The sequence below is a fragment of the Danaus plexippus genome (genome assembly GCF_018135715.1).
Source record: "Danaus plexippus chromosome 18 unlocalized genomic scaffold, MEX_DaPlex mxdp_20, whole genome shotgun sequence".
NCBI lineage: Eukaryota > Metazoa > Arthropoda > Insecta > Lepidoptera > Nymphalidae > Danaus > Danaus plexippus.
In genome coordinates, this window is record NW_026869853.1 from 4,387,164 (window position 1) to 4,409,650 (window position 22,487).

The 22,487-nt window shown below is 30.1% G+C and overlaps 1 protein-coding gene across 1 annotated transcript in view; it reads left to right on the plus strand.

Moving 5' to 3' along the window:
- The first annotated feature begins 1,229 nt into the window (after positions 1–1,229).
- Positions 1,230–22,487, plus strand: part of LOC116772848 (sodium/calcium exchanger 1) — a 54,278-nt gene continuing 33,020 nt past the window's right edge. The window contains exon 1 of the mRNA XM_032665131.2: positions 1,230–2,938. Coding sequence (XP_032521022.1) covers positions 1,290–2,938 — 1,649 coding nt within the window. The 5' untranslated portion in view covers positions 1,230–1,289. The remainder of the gene's footprint in view (positions 2,939–22,487) is intronic.

Sequence of the window (22,487 nt, forward strand, 5' to 3'; positions counted from 1 at the left end):
TAAATCATAAAGCTGGAAACTCAGCTGTTCTCCTAGCATTAATAATTCCAGCACTTTAAATCGTCTCTCTCTGCTTTCAGTTTAGTAAACAGTGCTTATAAGCACTTTACGGATGTTCTCAAGCTAAGCCAATATTACAACCTAAATAAAAAATATATATATATATTAAATTTCTTTAAATGGAAAAACAAAATACTGATAACATTAACAAAAAAAATATCGAAGTTAATGTATAATGGGACTTATTGATTACACATTTTTATTTAGAATCGTAATAACGATTTAAAAGTCATATTAATGAAAACTTGACTTTTCAAACATTATATAAAATAGGATTGCCTGTGGATATAACATTAAAAGGAAACACTCGAACTGTAATTTTTTATAAAATTTAATGTTATAATTATAAGTTCTCGAACATTAAACTAAACTGATTTTGACGGGACAAGTTTTTAATCACACAATGACGATTGACTTTCATTATTCCCGGAAATTGGAGAACTAATTTGTCCACGATGCCAGTGCGAATGAGGCCATAGCATAAAAAGCTACTTTGTTCTTTGATGCATAAATTATTAAAACTAAAGTTGAATAACAAATTTATATTCGGAGATTCTGAAGCTGTTAATTAAATAGTACTTAATTGTTCGCTTTTCTTAGTATAAAGTTGTTAAAGACTTCTACCAATTTTACCTTCATAGCGTTCACATAATTATACAATAAACAGAGTATTCTAGATCGTATAAAATTTTATTTTCACTATAACACGGTTTATGTTATATAAAATTATTGTTTATAATAGAAACGTTGAAATATATCCGATAAAAATAAGCTTTGAAACTTGGGAAATATTAATTAAATTAATAAAATAAAATTATACCGATAAATATATTAGTTAATGGAAATAACCAAGGTAATTAAACTGTGTGATAATTTACGAAAAGTCATCAAATTAGCTGTAAAAATGATTTACAGTTTTGTTAACATCCACTTCTAACTGTAATAAAAGAAAAACTTTGGAATTAAAGCTCTACCATATCGTTTATCCAACCGAAAACTTTGATAAGTCTGTGTTTGTACGCCTGCGGCTAATAAGTTTTTCAACCGACCAACTTTAGTACCCACGACATTAATAAAACTTCATCAGAGGTACGTGCGAGGACGGATACGCAGCTGCTTTTAAAAGCCTTATGGGAGGGGTGTGAGGCGTCTCGGGTGTCGCGACGTTCAGTCGGGCGCCGGCCTTTGGCAGCGCCGGTCGCGCCCATGGATCGCGCAAGGTAAAGGGCATGCGGCCCGCGCTCGCGGCGCTCGCGGCCTGCTGCGTGGTGGCGCGCGCCGAGCTGCCTAACGCTCGTTTGGCCGTGCGCAACACCACCATCCACCACGTGCTCCAATGCTCGGATGGACTCGTTCTCCCAGCATGGCGCCCCCTTGAAGATGTCCCTAACCTTGAAATCGCTTTCCGTGGCTTCATTTACTTCCTGGTTCTTATGTACCTCTTTATTGGTGTATCCATCGTTTCCGACAGATTTATGGCAGCCATTGAGGTTATTACATCTAGAGAAAAAGAGGTGCGCGTGCGACGAAATGGCGCTGAGCAAATTGTTGTCGTTCGAGTTTGGAATGAGACGGTTGCGAATTTAACATTAATGGCTTTAGGATCAAGTGCGCCTGAAATATTACTCTCAGTCATAGAAATAGCTGGAAAAAATTTTGAAGCTGGAGATCTCGGACCGGGTACCATTGTAGGATCAGCTGCTTACAATTTGTTTGTGATTATAGCCATTTGTGTTATGGTGATTCCAGATGGGGAAGTACGAAAAATAAAGCATTTGAGAGTCTTTCTTGTCACAGCTACTTGGTCAATATTTGCGTATGTGTGGCTTTATCTTATTTTAGCAGTAATATCACCTAGTGAAGTGGAAGTTTGGGAAGGAGCTGTTACATTTCTATTTTTTCCTGCCACAGTTATGACCGCATATATAGCAGACCGAAGGCTTTTGGTCTACAAATATCTTAAAAAAGGTTATCGTGTTAATGAAAGAGGGGTTATTGTCGAGGTAGAAGGTGATGGCTCCGTTGAAATGGCTTTAAAGCCAAACGATGATGGAACTGAAGATGACGAATTGGAAAAATCACGAAGAGAATATATACAGGTCTTACGTGAGTTAAGGAGACAAAATCCCGAGGAAGACCTAGAAACTGTTGAGAGAATGGCTTTAGAGACTTTGATGGCACGTGGACCGAAATCTCGTGCTTTTTATCGAGTATCAGCAACACGCATGATGACAGGTGGCGGAGACTTTTCCCGAAAAATATCTGAAAGAGCGCAAAGTGACTTAAGCGAAGTTAAAGCAGAATTACAACGGCGAGAATCAACATCTACTGGATCTGAGATTAAAGGACCAAATGTTCGTTTTGATCCTGATCATTATACTGTAATGGAAAATTGCGGTTCATTTGAAGTGAGAGTGGTAAGAAGAGGCGATTTAAATGGAGAGGTCACTGTACAATACTGTACCGAGGATGGGACTGCTGAGGCCGGATCCGATTATATAGCAACACAGGGGTGTCTCGTTTTCGGTCCTGGTGAGGCAGAGAAAAAATTTAGCGTGCAAGTAATCGATGACGATGTATTTGAAGAAGACGAACATTTTACTGTTCGTTTAAGTTCTGCTAAAGGCGCTTGTTTGGCCTCACCATCTACCGCCACTGTTGTTATATTAGATGACGATCATTCCGGTGTGTTCTCATTCCCCCAAAGGGATTTCGAGTTGACGGAATCTGTAGGAACATATGAATTGAAAGTAGCAAGGACGGCAGGTGCTCGAGGCAAGGTACGAATACCATATTGGACCGAAGATGGAACAGCGAAGAGTGGTGCACAATTTGAAGCAGTGCAAGATCACATTGTCTTCGAGAACAACGAAACTGAGTGAGTAGCTATTAGTCATAATTTAAAAAATAATAAAATCTAATATCAAATTTGCCAGGGGGAAAATACAATACACTCGATATTTCATCTTAAATATCATAAGCATTAAGTGGGAATATATTCTAAGCAACAATTTTTACGTTTGGGCGTTGTATTAATACTAAAAGGATTGAATGTGCCATAAAAGCGCTATTGAATATTACGCAAGTACGTATTTCATATCATACATGTACATCAGTAAATTAAATAAAGCGAGTTTAAAATGTAAGCCGTCCAATAATAGAGTGATATTGTGTGGTTTCTTTAACCTTAAAGGTACTAGTTAGGTTTCTAAATTATATAAATAATCTTGAATATCCTGTTTAAAGACTAAGTTTGATCTTGGTCTTTTCTAACGCTCCTGTATATAATAGATAATTTTAATATATTTCTTTTATTAAAATTCGAATCTGATACGCGAACGTTAATTTTCGATTCACAAAGCAAATTTAAAATATAGATTTGTTCCTACTTTAATATTCAATCAATTCTTAAATTTTTAAACAAGGTTATGAAATTGTTAAGAATTATCTATAGCTGTAAATGCCTTCTAGCTTGTTAAAAGTTCTTAATTTTTACTTAAAACAATATATTTTTTTGTTTGAGAGAAAATAAAAACATTTTTTCATTAGAAACAATGTTTTTTTTAATTACAACACAGATAAAGTTTTGGAATTTTTCGAATTATTGTTCATTATACTTTTAATTGGCCCCAAGAAAGACACTTAGCAATCGGGAACGCGGAACTGTTGTTGAACAAAATTAGCAACTTTTAAAAGCTATGAAAACTCTAAAATCAATTTAAAACATTTTTCTTTCGATCCGACACGATACCGGTTGAAATCAAGAAATGTAGGATCTTGTTGTAAACGCTGTGACATCTTGAACAATTAAGTATTTTACTCACGTATGCCCTTACAACTTTTAAACATCTCCTACATGGAAGCACATATGTAGATCAGAAATATTATTTTGTTCCGATATTTTCGCAGATATTTAAAAATTTAAATATTTAATAGCACATATTAAATGTAGGGCTTTGTCGTATGCGTATTTGCTTTCGTCGTGAAAACTGTATAAAAAACCATCAATTCTTTTTTTTTTATCTGTATAAATTATAATTATATGACACACCATAATTTAATGTTAATAGCTTCTAAACATTTCTCTTATTTGTAAATGTATGTAATTTTTGTATTAAGAAGTTGTGTTCTAAGATTCTATAACAAAAAAAAATTAGTCCCATTATTTAGTTCGTTTGTAAAACTATTACCTATGATTATTAAGGATTAGGACGGCAATAAAGTATGTAAATGCTGGCCTTAAATAGCCAGAGTTCCGGGAAAACTGTGAAAACTTAAGTAAGAATGAACTAAATGTATAGCGCATTTCAAATGATAGGTGTGTAACTTGTAATCTACACCTATAAGTTTGTGTCTGCCTTAATATTCAAACACCAAATACTTTTATTATCTACATACTTTTAGAAATAATCAACAGTTAATTTTAATTAGTATTTTTTTACGTAAAAAATTCATACATAAATAAAATACAATGTATACAAATACATTCGCAAATAGAATGAATACATTGAAAAATATGAAGTGTGAGCCTGAAACTGGTTTTATAATGTCTTATTCGGGAATGCTCTGTAAGAGTTTCTAGAATCCCTCGATACAGGTAAAACATAACGGTATGGTTATAGCCGTTTAAACAAACTGGGTTTCTTGGAAGCCAAAAAAGATATTTTACGAGGTCAGATCGTCTGACCTTGTTTTGTACAATATAATCCCTGAAATTTAGGAGTCTTTTGTCACCTTAAGAGGCTTACGATGATAGCGGATAAAATGAAACCATATTTTCAAGGAATTTTGACACCACGCATTCAATTAGCGACAATTATATACTCGAATATAAGTACTGTCAAGTACACGTAAATTCGTGGCCTCCACGGCATTTATTCGAGTTGAGAGTTAATTTGGGATAATTAAATAAAACAGGTACAAAATAAAGATAACATAGTTAAAGTATATATTATTTTTATTGATATTGTTTGTTTTTTTTTTTTTGTAATAAACATTTCTAAAGTCATTGCTAACACCAACGACTATACAATTTTTAATGTTTTATTTTTTAAACTACATTATTGTAAATATAAAAATGAGCCAAATGGCTCTTTTTTTTTGTTGAAAAAATAACAAAGTTCTATCAAATATCTGTATATAGGCAGCACTTTTTTGTGATATTTTTATAAAACACGTGTAAATTTAATTATAGCTCTTGCACTCATCACGTGCAACGAAAATAGCTGCAATGAAAAATATATCGGCCATATGTATATCAAATACTGTTCGCTTCCCAACCGTGATACTTAATTCTAACGGTTCTAAAAATAAAACAAAAAAAAAATGAACGTAATATCAAAATAGATTAAAATCGTATTTTGATATTCGACTATTTTACGATATCGGGACTTTTAATGTAAGTCATTTGATGAGCATTTTTTTTATAGTAATATATGATGGATCCTAAATTAAATCGTCGTCATTTCATTACCATTTCTGAGTTCACAGCGGCTTAACAAAGACCTTCATAATTTACAAACAGGTGAACTTTCCGCTCCATCGATGTCGTTAGAATCTTAATTGTTAATGACGTTAAAACTTTAGAACAATGTTTAGGACACCGTCTTATTGCTATCAAATAAATTGCAGTTATAATCAAGATTTAAATGTTAATAATGTGTAGAGTATGCTTATTAACTTATGCTATGATATGTGTTTTAAATATATTTTATATAAATATGTTGTCGTTGAATAAATTTAAAGTTCTCCATTTATGCCGCCATTTTAAATCATCTATATGATTATTAATCATCTCTCTCATCTTTATGATTATTAATCATCTCTCTCATCTATATGATTATTAAATAATTTTGGTATTTAGGTACAGTGTAATGACAATTTATGTATATTTACATCAAATAGCTTAACCAGAGCCCTTCGTGTTATCACAACCAGGGTAACTCTGCTGTTGATATTTCACACCACGTCACAATGTTTATCGAACAAAGTACGGTAAAAAAAGTTACAGTAAAAAGGAAAAAGAACAATGGCGGAACACAGGTGTGAACAAAGGTTAGAGGGGTACCTCCCTTCATTGTTAGATAAAGAAACAGATTTATATTTATATTATTTAATTCAATCATATATATAACAATAGTGCCTACTATATAGCACAAGTCTTGAATTAGATTTTTCTTTTTAAATAAGGCCTGATTATTAATAAAAAAAATTATGTGACTATAGCGGAGTATTAATAATAAAAGTTAGAAGTTCGTCACTATAACATCAAAATGAGGTTCAATTTAATCTAGGACGAGATGAGATTTTTTTTTCATAACATGCGAAAAATTTAAAGTCTAATCACTAAGTAGAAGCTTCGTCGTACTAGTGTAGAAAAATATTTTAATGTACAAATATTTTTAAATCGGAAAAACTTGTTGAGTTCGAATAATGATTCTGTTAAATAATTATTCGTTCATTTACCGAGACTGGTAATGCATTTTAAGGTCGAAAAGATAGCTATATATTTTAATAATTCCCTTTCTCCCTACCGATTAAATATAGCAACAGTGTTTCGTCCAAGAATAATTGGGTAGTAAAATGTGATTACATAACAGGATAGGTAGATTCGGCTGACAATCACCACAAAGGTACCTCGATTTTAAATAATAATAACTTAAGGTATATTTAGGATTATTTGGAAGCTGTAGTTTGTAGATAATTTGCCTTTTTTTTTAATCACCGTAAAAAAAATATTCAACGTTGAATGTACTGTCAAGTATGTTTAGTTTAGTCGAATTTCTCCTGAATTTTTTAAAAGTATATTAAAGAAAATTTGCCAAAAATAAAGATAAACGCCATTCCCGAGACATTAAAACATGAAAAAAACATTGTCAGTGAAACACAAATATTTCAAGTATAGTTAATAAATGTAACAAAGTATAATAACTATCAGTATGAAACAAACAATTACTGGAATTAAGAAAAACGAGATGAGATCTATTGATTGTATAGCTATCGCAAATCAAATTCCATCTTACGCCTATTAGAGCAATGAGAAAGACTATGTCCATGTCATTACAATTAATTTCCTACTTAGCCCAATTGCTAAGTAGGAAATTCTTGTTAAGAAATAGGATTGGCTGACCACACATTAATTTACGTACTGTATCTAGAATTTAAGTATTGGAATAACTTCTTCGCTCTTCTAAGCATTGGCAAATACGCACATGGGAAAATTTTTATCGTGTAAAACAATTTATAGGTTATAAATTCTAGGATATAAATGATACGACAATATTAACTATTAGACTAATAATGATAATTGACAGAGACAATTGTTTTTTTGTTTACAATTTCAATATCAGGATCAATAAAAGTATTATGTAATTATTCAAAATTACGCCAAAATTACTAAAAATCAATTAATACATTAAAATTACCAAAAAAGGTCTAATAACACTTACGATTATCAGCTCTTGCCTTGTTTAACATTAATTCCTTCAAGTTATCTATGAGCATAGATTCAAGCAATCTTAATTTTATGTTTTAAAGATGTACCCGTGCCTGCTTCTTCATTATACAAAAGTCACTTTTGACCTTAACGTCATTTCTATTTGTCATCGAATTTATAAGCACAATTTAATTAATTTTCATCACTATAAAATTTTATTATGTTAATTCCATTCAGAATTGTAAACGTGTCCATTTTGGAAAACTATAATTATTGTAAGAAATTGTGAAAGAAGTCACAAAAGTAGCGAATTCAATTAGGATTGGAGCAGTGCATGAAAAAGGAATAGATTTTTGTGTTTAAAAAATGCAAATAACATTATTTGGCGTCGACCGACATGACATCATATTAAGCGTGTATTTATACTAGCGATTGGAATTGAATATTTGAATACTTATATATACAATTATAAGCATATTTTGTTGGCAGTAAAGAGTTCCATAATGATGGAAAACAATAAAAGATGTTGCAACATTGTTAACTTCAACAAACAAATGACAATCGTATTATGAGCTTCCATTTGAGCGTGTTACTAAAACGCCTAGATTACTCACCCAAGTAAAATTATAGCTAAATTAAAAAAAAATCTATGTAGGAACAAATTTTAAAATAAAAAAAAGTAATGTAATGAACATGTAATGTAAAATAATTCTACAATGTTACTGTTATTTACTTTCAGACGATTCACGTTACTTGTAAAGTAAGGAAAACCACGATATTGTTTGTGTCAATTATCCCTTAACACATTCCAACGCACTCAGAAATCAAATAGAGATAGAGTGAAGACTGTCGATAGTGACATAAATGTTAAACTTCAATAATATTTATATCCTGTACTAGAGTAAAGCTTTTAGGAATGACATAATATACGATGAACAAATAAAAATATGCTTTATTGTACACATATTATAGTATAATTTTCTAAATAATTCCAATCGCTGAAATAAACATTAAAATTTATGATCATACAAATGAAGCGACTTCATCGCTTTATTTTGCTAAACAGTTGTGATTATAAAATTATGACCAAAGTTATCGAGAGTAAAAAAAATCTTTATAATTACTTTATTTACAAGTCAATAAATATAGATGATTTTATATTGTAAATATTGTGAATATCTAAGACGTGAGTTACTTAATACTTCGCTCGTATTATCCTCATGAAAGAGAAAAACGTTTACGGAGTAACGTTGAATATTTGATAATGTTTAAATTTCACGTAATAAAAACGAATTGTTGGTGACGGGCTGTTTGTTTTTCATTAGTCGATATAAAATTGATATAATGTGATTAAAAACATCTTTCATATGTCATAATAAGGGAGAAATAAAACGATTTTTATCATTACGTATCATTGACAGATGTTCGGATATGGGACTCGTTGATCAGACTATACATTTTATAGGACAAATATTTTTTTAAATTATTCAGATAATCATCTTGAGATTTAACAAAATAAAATCCAGTTAGTAATAAATATATGAGAATAATCATATCAATATATTTTACTTCTACCCCGTTACCTTCTAAAATCGAGAGTTTTCCTACAGGAAATTGTTGGGCGTCCCATCACAATGAATCTACTCACGGTATATCAGCTTTATAGTAATCAAGTGCAAAAATAAACCACGGTTCCTGGACTGTATCTGGATCCGATTCAAAAGATCTTTACTTTGTGGAACGTAAAAAGTAGTTTTAATGTATAAGTAGCTAATGAATTGTGTGAAAGCAGTCAAAATTCTTTTTAAAACGTTACGTCACATTCTTTTACTAAGCTTGCTTATATAGGCTGTGTTTTGTGGCATATATTTACTTCTCAAATCTTTTTAAGGCAGTTTTATTCGAAATAAATTATTACCCTGATTCATTACGTAATGACGTATAACGAAGGCTTTCCAAAATTATACCCATAGAATATTTTTGCTTCAAATTTTATATTGATTTGTAACATTAGGATGGTTATTTTGTTTCCTTTGCATGTGGTTCGAATATTCTTTTTAACTATAATGCCAAGCTGTTAATATTCATGATATATATAGTTTTTTATTTTAAATAAAATTTTGAGGGTAATACCTAAAAAAAAAATATTAACTGTACTTGTCCTGTATATATGTGATTATACAGTAAACAGGCTAGGTCATTAAAACAAAATTAAATTATATTTAGAGGAAAATTTTAAGAAAATATCAGAACAAAATTCTTTTTGACAAATTAAACACTTTTAAATGTAAATTTTATCATTTTTAATTACAGCTGTAAACAACTGTAGCTGCCAGTTAAAAATTCGCCAGTTAACGAAGCTGAATTGAAAAAAAAAATTAAAGGCTACCTGCCTTTAATTTTTTTTTAATATAATTTTATATTTCTTAAATAACTGTCCTAGTAAAAAGGTGAAATAACATATCTCGGGTTAGTCGTGAAGCTAAGCAAAGTTGCTTCACCTCCAAACTTATTGATCGCTTAGTAAATTTGTCAATAATTTTTAAGGGTACACATATTAAAATATACCTCATTTAACAACGGGTTATAATTTAGTTTAATTTATACAAATACATAGTTAATAATACACGTATCGTGCAATTTAGTTTACACGATTAAAAAGAAATTAATAGAAAGGTAACCTTAGTGTTATTTTAATAATTATCTCCAAACTCAGCCCTCCTACCGTTTAAAATCTAATCGATAGTGATTGAGTTACACACACTCGTACATTTTTATTGATACATGTATCACGTTGTCCATTTATACCTTCTCATGTAACATAATCACACATTGTAACTACCACTAACATGACAATTTGTAAATTAATTAATAAAACTACATACGTCACGATCTTGAGACACATACAGTGCTAGATATAAAAGTGTTACGTTTAAAATGAAATGAATTGTAACAGAAATGTAATAATAACATTTGGCTAATGCATAATCGATGAGAGTGCCGAGTTTGTTCACGGGCGTTCATTTCCTTTTTGAAAATAACTTAAAGAAGCTCTTCTATAGTTTATTTTGTATATTATTTGAAAGAGGCTTTTGCTTTTGTTAATTCGATTTTGTATTGCAACCTGCGGAATATCGCACTCTGTTAGGTCGCAGGTTCGAATCAGTCTCGTATAAGTACATTTTTCCGTCTATAATTTTTTTTATTTAATTATTAGTTTGACATTCCTCTGACGTTACAAAAATGGTTCGATTTAAATTCAGTCACGGTACATGACATTTAGTAACAACGTATCACTTAAATCATTGAATTCGTGTTAGTAAAAATGAAATAGTGTTTTTAATTAATTTAATAATCTAGGAATTCATCAAAGTTGTAAAAACATAAAAAGTAAATCAATGTCTTCATAAATACCTCAGGGATAACTCTTCATAATTCGACCTCATAAATCTGTGTCTTACTCAAATGCCTTAGCCTTAGAATATATTTCATTACGTATTTTTTTTTATTATCGTTTCTGGATTGAAAGGCTTATTCCTTCTGTGATCATGGCTAAATAAAAGTTGTTATGCTTTAAACTCGGGGAATATACAAAGACATGCTTCGGAAACAGGTTTATTTTGCAATTTGTCTTATAAAAACTCATATTAAAAAAGAAATCGTCTCTTCGATATTAAAAAGTGGAACTTGCTTTATGTTGATCTCATGAATATGGAACATTGTCGCAATGAACTCTTTGCTTAAACTTTTATTCGTTGCTCAAAATGCAATTCTCTTTGTAACGATATAAAAATGCGCTGAATTCATATCTTGTGGCAATCTGTTCGAATAGAACTAACATTGGTTGTTAGATTTTGCTTTATAGAAAGCATTTCTTTTATATGCAACCGCTGTAATGCTGGAATGATAAAGTATCTTTTCTATTGCATAACATTCACTCGCTGTGAAAATTGATGAGTTGTAGAATAGTACGGCTAACGAGTATTGACGAGACAACAGCTTTCAATGTTTACTTTCGTTGCAGAGCAAAGATACGTTGATTGGATTCTGATCTATATTTTATTGTGGCTAACGCCTGATAATATTTACCCTAAACATAATAATCTGTTATCATAACTGAAATAGAGCAGATATCCTTTTCGGATGTAATATTCTTTTTTTATTACATTTTTGATAATTAGAACACGTATTCAACCTTTTTAATACATTATTGTAAAGTATGTATAGTGTGATAAGGAGAACCTTTTTTTACACTCAAATGCGGATAATAGTCATAATATACACTAATTCATGCTTCTAAGCTCAAACTATGGTTCGACTAAAAGAATAAACTTATTTAGTTTTCTAATAAATAAAACTGAATATATAATGTTAAAAGTTACGTTAAACTACGTCTACGTGAATAACGAAATAAAACATTGCAAAAATATTAAGCAGAATATTTTTATTTAATAACGTTAACAGGTTTGCTGAATTCGAGTCCCAGCAACATAAGTTGGAAAGTAAACATTAGGTTTAGCTGCGCCGGTTAAGAAACTTTAATATAGAAAATTACAAATGTCATTTTCTTAGTGTAATAAATTTTAAGATATTCATAATAACTGCGTTGAAAGCAGCCGTTTGCTTGCAAGAAGTGATTTAGTTGGTAGCAGAACATAAGAAGACACGCCCATCGTCAGCTGCGGCCAACGATGTTGCCATATTACCCTTTCCATCTTAATGAAATATGAAAAACATTAGTTCTTTCATTTCCTAAGCTGGATATAGTAGTTATGAATGAAAGAATAGATAATAATAAGGGTATATTGCGCTATGTTTTACATTAAAAATTCCTTCGCTCCTTAAAATATTTATGAGACATAAAAGTATATATATATATATATAAGTCAGGACTTCAATAAAGCAGGGTTTGTAATTTCCGCCTAAGGACCACGCATTTGGCTTTTTAGTTAGGATATTAAAAATATTTAGATATTTAAGTGGTCAAAAGGTGAGTTTTGGTGAATTACAATAAGGTCGAAATGAAATTATAGAGTACCTGTTGTTAAAATCATAGGAACTAGAAAAGTCAATGAAGAAAATCGTTTTCATTATTAAAGTAGAAATAATTAAATCAAATTATATCTTTTAATGTCTTGAAATTTGGAATACTTCGACCCCAGAACTAAGGATTAGTGCGAGATCTTAGTTGGTAGATATCGGATGCTGGCTGTGGTTGGATATTGGCGCTATCAATGATTTATCGGAGCTGGGCCAGTGTAAATACTAAGTTTCGTTTATCTTTAATTAACAGAGTTTATCTTTAAATTAATTTTGATTTACGATCTGGCGAGCATTTGCTTCTTTTAAACGTTTTAACTTAATTTGTTTTTATTACTATTATGTGTATTCAGACAATTTCTAGTATATCAAAAAACAATATGTTTTGTAAATTTAAAACATGTACCCCTTTTAATTGCAATAATTTGGTCATACATAACTTAGGAGGTGCGGCTTTTACTTGAAAATGCTTATTAAGATGTAATCTAATTTTAACATTTACCGATTTGAATTTAAATTATTTTTATGTTAATCAAATCATTAAATATCTAATGTTAATGTAATAATGAATGTTATGTATTCGTTTCCTAAACTTATGTTTTAATATTTTTGGTTTTCATGAAACTTCGTTTCCGAAATTAAAAATAATGTCAGGTCAGATTATGTTGTAAATTGGTTCAACCTTGACGGTTACATGAACGTAAATTCAATTAACTTACGTCACGTTCCTATTAAAATGCCTTATTACCGACTTATTTTGGAATAAGCGAAAAAGAAACCATACAATCTTTTAATAATCCTTCTTCATTGCGTATTTAAATTAAATGTTATACCAAAACTATACTTTGGATTATTCAGGATGACACCAACTTCGTAATATTAAAATGAGGTTAACGAAAAGTAATCTCTTCTGTTATAAGTGAAATGCAAAACTCCCTGAAAAATTCTTTTAATGATACCGCTGTTAAAGCAACTATACTCGATTCAGAAAACAAACACATTAATAATTACTAAATCAGTCATTCATACTATATATATAGTTATTTTTCTTCTAAGTTGTCTGATAGTTTGTTTAATCGTATGTAACAAGACTATTAAAACAACACTTTCAACCAAACTAGTAGTGAATACATTGGCTAGTATTTCAAATTCAGGTAATTTAATAAATTTCAGCTAGGTTCATTAGATTTATATAACCGTAATGACAACAAACGGTCTGTTGAATTTTTATATAATGAGAAAACGCAGGTTTACTTTATTTTGGTCTATACAGTAGATATTCCTTAATATAGTTTTTCATTAGCGAGTGATCATTTATGAAAGTAAATTTATAGACTGGGCGTGATTTTCTTTACGTTGTTCGTCAAGGCTGACCAATTTCGTAAGTTTACAGAGCATTAGAACGAAAGAAAAGTTATTATCGATGTGTACATTTTCTTAAATAAATTTTCTTGTTTATTATAACACCTATGTTAATTTTTAAAAGACTTGATTTTTATATCATTCAGTGATTGTGTCAATTAGAAATATATGTGAGCATATTTATAGTTTATAGACTATTTAAATGAGAAGCAAAAAATTGAACAAATGAAAGCGCAAGCCAAGATAAAATAAATTGCAATTCGTAGTATTTGAACTGGGGAAATGTGTGGCTGTCATTGTGCTATCTAAATGTCTCTGCTTGAATCATTGCTATAATTATACAGTTGAAAATCTTTTGAGCCTTTATACAAGGATATAGAAAACCACATCAAGCCTTTCATATTATATGAAATAATTAAATTCTAAAGAGATTGTACGTTAATACGCACCAACGGAGGTAAATTTAGGTTAATGACGTGAAAAACAGAAGCTGGATTAAAATTAAGATTATTTAATTAAATTTTCAAAAACACCTTAAGTGATTTAATAAAATAAGACCACTTTTAGTGATTTATATACAAAAACAATGCTTTTGAATTCCTTAAATTGACGATGAAGATGATCATGTCATAGACTAACTCCAATAATGATCTTTTTCAATGGGAAACGAAACCAAAAAAAACCTCATTCTTGCAAAATTAATTAAAACATATTACATTGAATTAGACTTGATTCATTTAAATGAAACTAATATTTTTCGGATATACTCCGCATGCTTTATTTTTTGTTAAAACTACATACTCCCGACGTTTCGGTTACTTTTCAGCAACCGTGATCACGGATATCCGAATATCCGAATAATATTAGTTTCATTTAAATGAATAAAACTCGCGGAAGTCTTAAAAAAAGACTTCATTCCTGTTCGTCATATTCAGTACCAACCCAATAATCAATTGTCCAGTAAATTAAAGTAAAGTATTTCAAAACTGTTCCCAAATGAAATGTATAAAACGAAAAATTCGTTCTTGTTTGCTTTATTCCGCCTTATACGAAATGATGACTAGATCCGTTTAAGCTCCCTGACGCGAAATCAGTTCTCCCTACTGCTAGAAATATTTTTTTTTAATAAACTTTAGGTTTCAAAGTCCTATATATGTTTGAGTATTATTTGTATTCATTTAAAGATGGATGATAATATGTCTTAATGATCTTAAGTTTTGTTTTTCTTTGACTCTAATATTAATTTTCATATAAATATTATATTCTTTATCGTATCCTATGATATGAAATACTCCAATAATTTTAAATAAACTATGATTATAAGAAAAAATATTTAAGAAAATGTCTTCCGAAAATTATTAATTCCCTAACCGTTGCTTCACAAAATAAGCGTCTTTTGCGGTTTTCCACAATTTTCTTGAATGTACATTAGAGCTTCCCTCAGGGCAAACAGTAACATTGCCTTTATTCCTTTTTGGATAAAGCTAAAGTTGTGTACTTCGTTACTATAATTTACTTACAATCAACTCAATTACTAATACTTCTGCCCGAAATCTTTTAGTTCATGAAAATATAAACATCAAAATCATCATACAATAACCCCTTTCTACCATTTTGCGATAAGGCATTGGCCTATTTCAAGTTATTTCCGATGTATATGTATATAGTTACGGTGAAATAGACTGCATTACACTACACTTTTATTGAAAATATATTGAATGATTTTTGCATAAAAGAGTTTCAACATCCATACATTTAGTTGATGAAAAAATTCTATAAAAATAGCTACCTGCTACCTTATCACCAATCTATTTGAATGTGATAGTATTTGCAAAGATAATCTTATATGGAGTCAAAACAAAAATAAGATTATTATTGTCATTTACCTAAAAGTGATAGTTTTAATTCTGTATCCAGAATTCTAATGGTGTTAATAAAATTAAAATTTGTAGCTGATTGGAATTAATTAAAATGTGTAATTGCCTTTTCATTATAAAACACAGATTTTGTTCCTCAGTTTTATTGATAGATGAATGTCAATGTTGAAGATCAAAGTTTTAAAGGACTCATGACGTCAACCTTTATCATTTAAATGGTGGAAACTAATTCAAATTGAAAATATATTTATTTAAATGAAACTAATATTATTCCGATATACTACGCGTGATTTATTTTTGTAAAAAACTACATACCCCCGACGTTTCGGGATCCGTGATCGCGGTTGCTGAAAAGTAACCGCAACGTCGGGAGTAGGTTTTTTTTTACAAGAATAATGCACGCGTAGTATATCCGAATAATATTTGTTTCATTTAAATGAATAAAACTCGCGAAAGTCTTAGATCTCATTATAAAAATATATTTATTTTAGTCTTTTATCAACGCTGTCATTTTTTAATTGAAAAGTCTATTTCAATATGAAGAGAGACATAAATTATTGTTCTTTTATAAGTTTCAGATATAAAAATATAATAAAATGTATTTTTAAATAAAAGCTTGAAGTATGTAGAGTTTTTTGTTTACACTTGGGAAATACGAACGAAACAGTATTTCATTTGAAGCGCTCTTACGTAAATATTTTTTAAACTATAAATTAAACAATCTAGATAAAATTGTTTCTCTTTTCCAATGATTATTGAGACGAAATAGGGTCAGTTGTAGTGAGACGGACCCTATAAATCTGCCAAACGGTTTTTAAAATTTGTGGACTTGCCTTTGGGAACGAAATTCTTCTCTAAAATCCCGAATAAAAAAGATATTTTCAACAGAAAATTCATACGAAGTTCGATCATCGGTAACTTTTTAATATCAAAACAATGTCTGAAATTTCGCCTATATTTTTATATTGTGACAAATATGCTATTACTTCCTATGTTGTACGGTTGTTTTTAAGTCAAAATACATAAAAAATATTATTTAGTATGCTATTGTTTAACGAGTTCTAAATCAAGTGTAATTTTAGTATAACAGCTAAGACCAACTTTATTCTAAAACACCACCGAAGTTCAAGATCGGTCATTATTAGGCCTACACATGAAATTGGGGACTCAAAAAGCACGGAAATGCGTCCATCTCAAGTGGGCAAACGTCGGTTTAGTACATCGTTGCGGAGCAGAGGGAGGGTGATTATCTTATTCCTAAGAGACATCTTACTTGAACGGCAGAATAAGAGGTCCAAAGGGTATAGAAAGGACTGTATTGCACGTGGTCATTGTGTTCTAGGAAGCAAAAAATTTAACTATCTAAGGAGTATGACAGTTTTATCCTTCATCCCTAGATCTATTTACTTAATTATATTTACCTAATTTCTTAGAGTAGGGCTTTCAGTAATAAATAAAAAGATGCTAATTTATCAATATAAATTGTTTCCTTATCACTGTATCTTAATAAGAACTCACTGTCAAACCTAACTCGTGTTATAATATCTCATCACCTATAATAAATTCGTTTCGCTGCTTGTATGTACTTTTTTTTTACTTTAAAAACTAAGGTACATTTTAATACTTACTCATTCTAAAACTAAGGTACTGATTTGTACAACATTTTTTTTGTGTTAGAATAAAACATAAGGTACTATTGTTGTCTAGGATTCCGTTGTATCGAGACCTCGAATAAGACTATTTTATATTTTTTTCAAGAAAGGTCAAAGTTTTTCTAACACTCCTCTAAATCAATACTTTAGATCAACTTGAAAATAAGGGCGTTTGTTACTTGTAATAGCAAATTTGGTTTAATTGTATTGCATACAAACAAAGCTACGGTCATTAATAACACAGATATTAAACGGTATCAGCGCGTTCCTAAATATTTGTGTATCTGAGTTTCCCCTAATGCCATATTATAATGATAAATTCGAAGGAGGGGGTTATAGCTGTTGATACACGTACGCACGTGCCACATAACTTGCGAGACCAAGTGTAATTTTCGAACCACTTTCACAGGAATACATATTTTATTCTCGGAATATTAAAGTTGTGATTTATAAGTTTTTAAAGGATTTCTTCTTTTTATTTGTGTATTTAAATGAAATTTCTAAAATATTATATAAAATTATAGGCTATAAAAACAATATTTTCTGTTCATATTTACAAATTCTTTGAATATTAATAATGAAGTTTTGCCTAGTTTACGGAGTTCGACACAAAAAAATAAATAATAAATATATTTTTACGTACTTGTTAACATTTTATGAGAATGAATATCAGTTTTTATATTAAGGACGGATATATTAAATTATTGTTATATATATAACACGTTGCTTTAAATATTTTTAATTATAAATTGATTATTCTATTTAAAACATTTTCCATTTCGTTAAAACAAATTCTAAGAAGTGTTGTAAAGATACTCCATCAAATCGCAGTTGCTTCATTTTAGCGATCTATATATTTCATGTATCACAAAATCATAAAGCTACACTGGGCTAAAGTAATTGTGCAATGTTTGTTTTGGTTTGCTCACAATACAAATCTGCTGCCATTGTCTGGCCAGGACTCAGGAAGCATTGCATACTCTATTAACCAGCGCTGGTTCTACGTCAACTTTAGCTTGTGTCTGTTTTGACCCAACTTATGTAGGCAGTATAGATTGTGTAACAGTTACAATTTTTGCCCAACTAACACTTAAATTTTCTTGGAATTGTTATAGTTAAGTAATGTTAAGTTTTACTAAAGACTTGTTTGTTTCTGTAATGTACTTTTTTCTTGCGGTAAGCATTCCTCATAATTCTTTTGCTTTCCGAAGTTTAACAAGTAAATAAAAATATTTCTGTTACTGATTTCTAATATTAATAATAGAATTGTAGAGTACCAACGGTAACGCTAATGCTGTGAGTAATAAATGATTTTCGTTGTCAACTAGAATTTTTGCCATTGTTTTAAGTCATTTGTCCACGACACGATAGGAATAATATTTATCAAAATAACATCTGACAAAGGAAAAACATTCAGAAACAAACAATTCACCTCGTTGAAAATACAAAAGCAACAACGATGCATAAGCCTAAGTTTTGAAATAGATTTGTATTTGTGATTCCTCTCCAAAGGTCAGTTATTTAAGATCACTTTGATCAAATCAACAAAACGGCAATATCACATACCAGGATCGAATATTTTGATCTTTGTAATAAAAATTATATTATTGGTCTCAACCTAAAATGATACACGAGATCCAAAAATATAACAGAAAACACATATTTTTTATAAGAACCTTAACAATCAAAATAATATTCTTGGATGTCAAAAATGTTTGTCCAAGCTTGAATTTGCTACAAACGTAATAGCCAGTTGATCGACACCTCGCTAAAAGCTTCATTACGGTGTTCGCTATCGAAATATTTGGAGTTGCGTGTCAAAACTGTACTATACATTAGCGCGGCTAGAAGGTCTATCCAATTGCAATCTCTCACGCCAAAAGGATTTCTCAAAATCAGTGGTTTGCTACTTAACCTTTTGCATAGAATTCTGTCCCACAATATTCCCTTTATTTCTATACTTTAATCGTCGAATTTAAAAATATTTAAATTTTAATATCAATGCTTTAGTAAGTATAAATTTTTTTTGAAATTCTTAACCAACAGCAGTAATTTTGTGTATGCGATCGATTTAATTGTAGATGTTAGCGCTCTGTTTGAAATCATTATGCCTGTATTTAACTAAAAAGTGAATTATTTTCGACAAAAAATCTCATGAAAAGTGTAATTAACTTATCAAAATCAATGCTAAATCCCTTCAAAGACATTAAACTAAGAGGATTCTAATCAGCCTTAGGCATATCTACTTCAGAATGATTAGAATTGTCGCCTGCGTGTCAAAAGATTTTATTGAAGGCGTATTTATCGCTTGCAAAGGTAGTGATAATAGAGTTATACATAAACAATATAATAGTTTTTCATTTTACGATACAACCGGATCGTAAATTCTTTATTTATTTTCTAATCTTCCAGTTATATTTCATGTATGTACGTTTATGTATATATATGTATGTATGTATTTTATTTGTCTGTATTAAAATTCTCAAAATTATCTCTACAAATATTCGCTTGTAAGTTACTCTTGTTCTTGGACAACGTCTAGATTTTTTAATTACTCCTATAAATACGACAACCTTCAAATAAAATCTATTAGAATTACATCATCTTGATATAAAAAATTATCTTCCAAAAATGTGAGTGACCTTATACATCATACAAAATTATATATTAAAGACATTTTAATTTTGAAGTTATGATTAAATTTAAACTCTTTGGAAAAGTAATTTAAATCTCTTGGGCATTTTAAATAAAGTAATAAAGCTATTTGTGTAAATGATGTTTAATCATAGTGGGCTCTTCATCACAAAAACACTCCATAACATTTAAATGATAAAGTGGGAGTTAGATAAATAGGAAGTACGGAATTGAGGAAGTTATAATTGAGATATATATAAGGTGTTTTTAGTTTATTATTCACATATTATTTCTCTCTACGTATTACTTCTAACAAATATTTTATAACCTAAAAAAAATATAAAAAATTGGGGTGAATTTTCAAACGTTAAGTCACAAAGAAATCAAAACCGTTTTTCGAGACCATGTAATTTGGAAAAATAAATTATATTTTTGCCTCTATGGGCTCTATCTCTCCCCTACATAGATCTTTTTGCGTACGTAACTCTCAAGTAGATGGAATGTATTTATTAAGTGGATGAATTGACAGTCAGAGTGACATCAAGAGGGTATTCCGTCGGTTCTGTTATCAAAATTACTAACCGGCCAATAACTAGATCTAGAAAACAGCTTTGTCTCTAGACTTGTCATAAAAATCTGTGTGGAGGAATTATTCTTAGACTCGGTGTTTTTGAACGCTGGATAGCTGAAATTTTTTGTATATTTTTTTTTATAAATTGTATAAAATATGTATTTCAACCTGAAAACTTCCTACTTAATAACAGGACAGATTACTTAAATAGATTGTTAAATGCCTGTCGGGAACAAGTAAATTGAAGAAAAGTTTTATTTCAATGCTATGTTTTTGAAGCTCATTGTGCTATGATTAGGTATTATTGTAGGTCTTTCGTTGTAATTATTTGCAACAAACCAACTAGATATAATAATATTACTGACAACATTTTTTCCTACGTATGTCGTTCTTTCAAATAAAAATTTATATACTGTGAATACTTATGTCTACATATTATCTTACATACATAAAAATATATAGATAAAAAAAATCCCTATACAGGTGGGTCCATTAACAAATTAGCAGTTTTATGTTATGTTGACAGTCATAGAAGATAATTACTCGGTACATATAAGACAATATTCAAAATGGTATTGTTTACTGATCTATGTTTAACACAGTTGGATTAGTTTTGGCAACAGTTTTAGTTCGTTTGCCAAATTTTACACATCATTGTTAGTTCATTTGGCTGTTGATTGACCAACCATTAAATAAACCAAGTAAATAAATAAACTTTATATTTAAAAAGAGTTGATTTAGTTCAGCTGGATAAAAGACTTTTAATATGTCACTGCAATGAGATCAAATTAAATTATTAATGGTTTTGTGATAACTGTATTTCAATCAAGAGTATTCCAAATATTGATAAAGATTGCAAAGGAATGATCTAAATTATATTTCGTAATTTTTTATTCATTTATACTATGCTAACAGTTATGGAATGTTACAAATCTCGTAGTAAATTTCGTTTGAATAAAGATTAGCGAAATTATTTGATAGCAATGTTTTTTAACTGATACTTATTTATTCAAAGACAGAAGAAAAAAAATAAAAAGAGGTTTGATCTCCTTGAACGTTAAATACAATACGCCATGGGTGGCCTTTTATAATAAAATTATTTTTTGCCCACGATTTCATCTCCGTCAGTTTCAGAACGAAAAATATACAGTTTACCGGGCGAACTCTGTTCCGCCTTGGAGCCGTAAATAAGCAGATTTTGCATGTATTAATTATTATTTTGTTGTTTTGTTTCATCGAACTTGTTTCATCGATCGGGACTAATACTATCCCATGTCGGATTCCTGGTTCTAAGCTACCTCTCCAATTTTCAGCCAAATCCGTGAGGCCATTCTTCAGTTATATATAATAACTAACACGATTTCCTTTTATTTACCTATGCACATATTAATTTGTCTAAAACAAAACACAAGCTAATCTTTTCGATTGATCAGTTCTAGCATCGGATTTTGAAATCAGCCTACATTCAATTGAACCATCCAATTAGCGTTTCAATTAACACTAGTGGTGTTAAGTATGGTTTGATTGCGAACTTTTTCAAAACTTCAATGCTTTTCGAAGTCAGCGTCTGCTAATTATTTTATGAGTTAACGAAGCTTTCCTGGTTAGCTTATATGGTTGCTTAAGTATACTCTGTATTTATAGACTACCTTTGATAATGTCATAGAACAGATTCTCTTCTTCGACGTTAGTGTTCTACTTCGTTCGTCGACATTAGCGTACCCCAAATAGTGCCGTAAATTTGGTGACGTTAATGTCATGATCATTATTACTTTTATACTTATTTTCGTTCACAAATTTCTTTTTCACATTTAGAAAATTTCATAGTTTTAGTTCGCAAAGTGTAAGTTAAATAT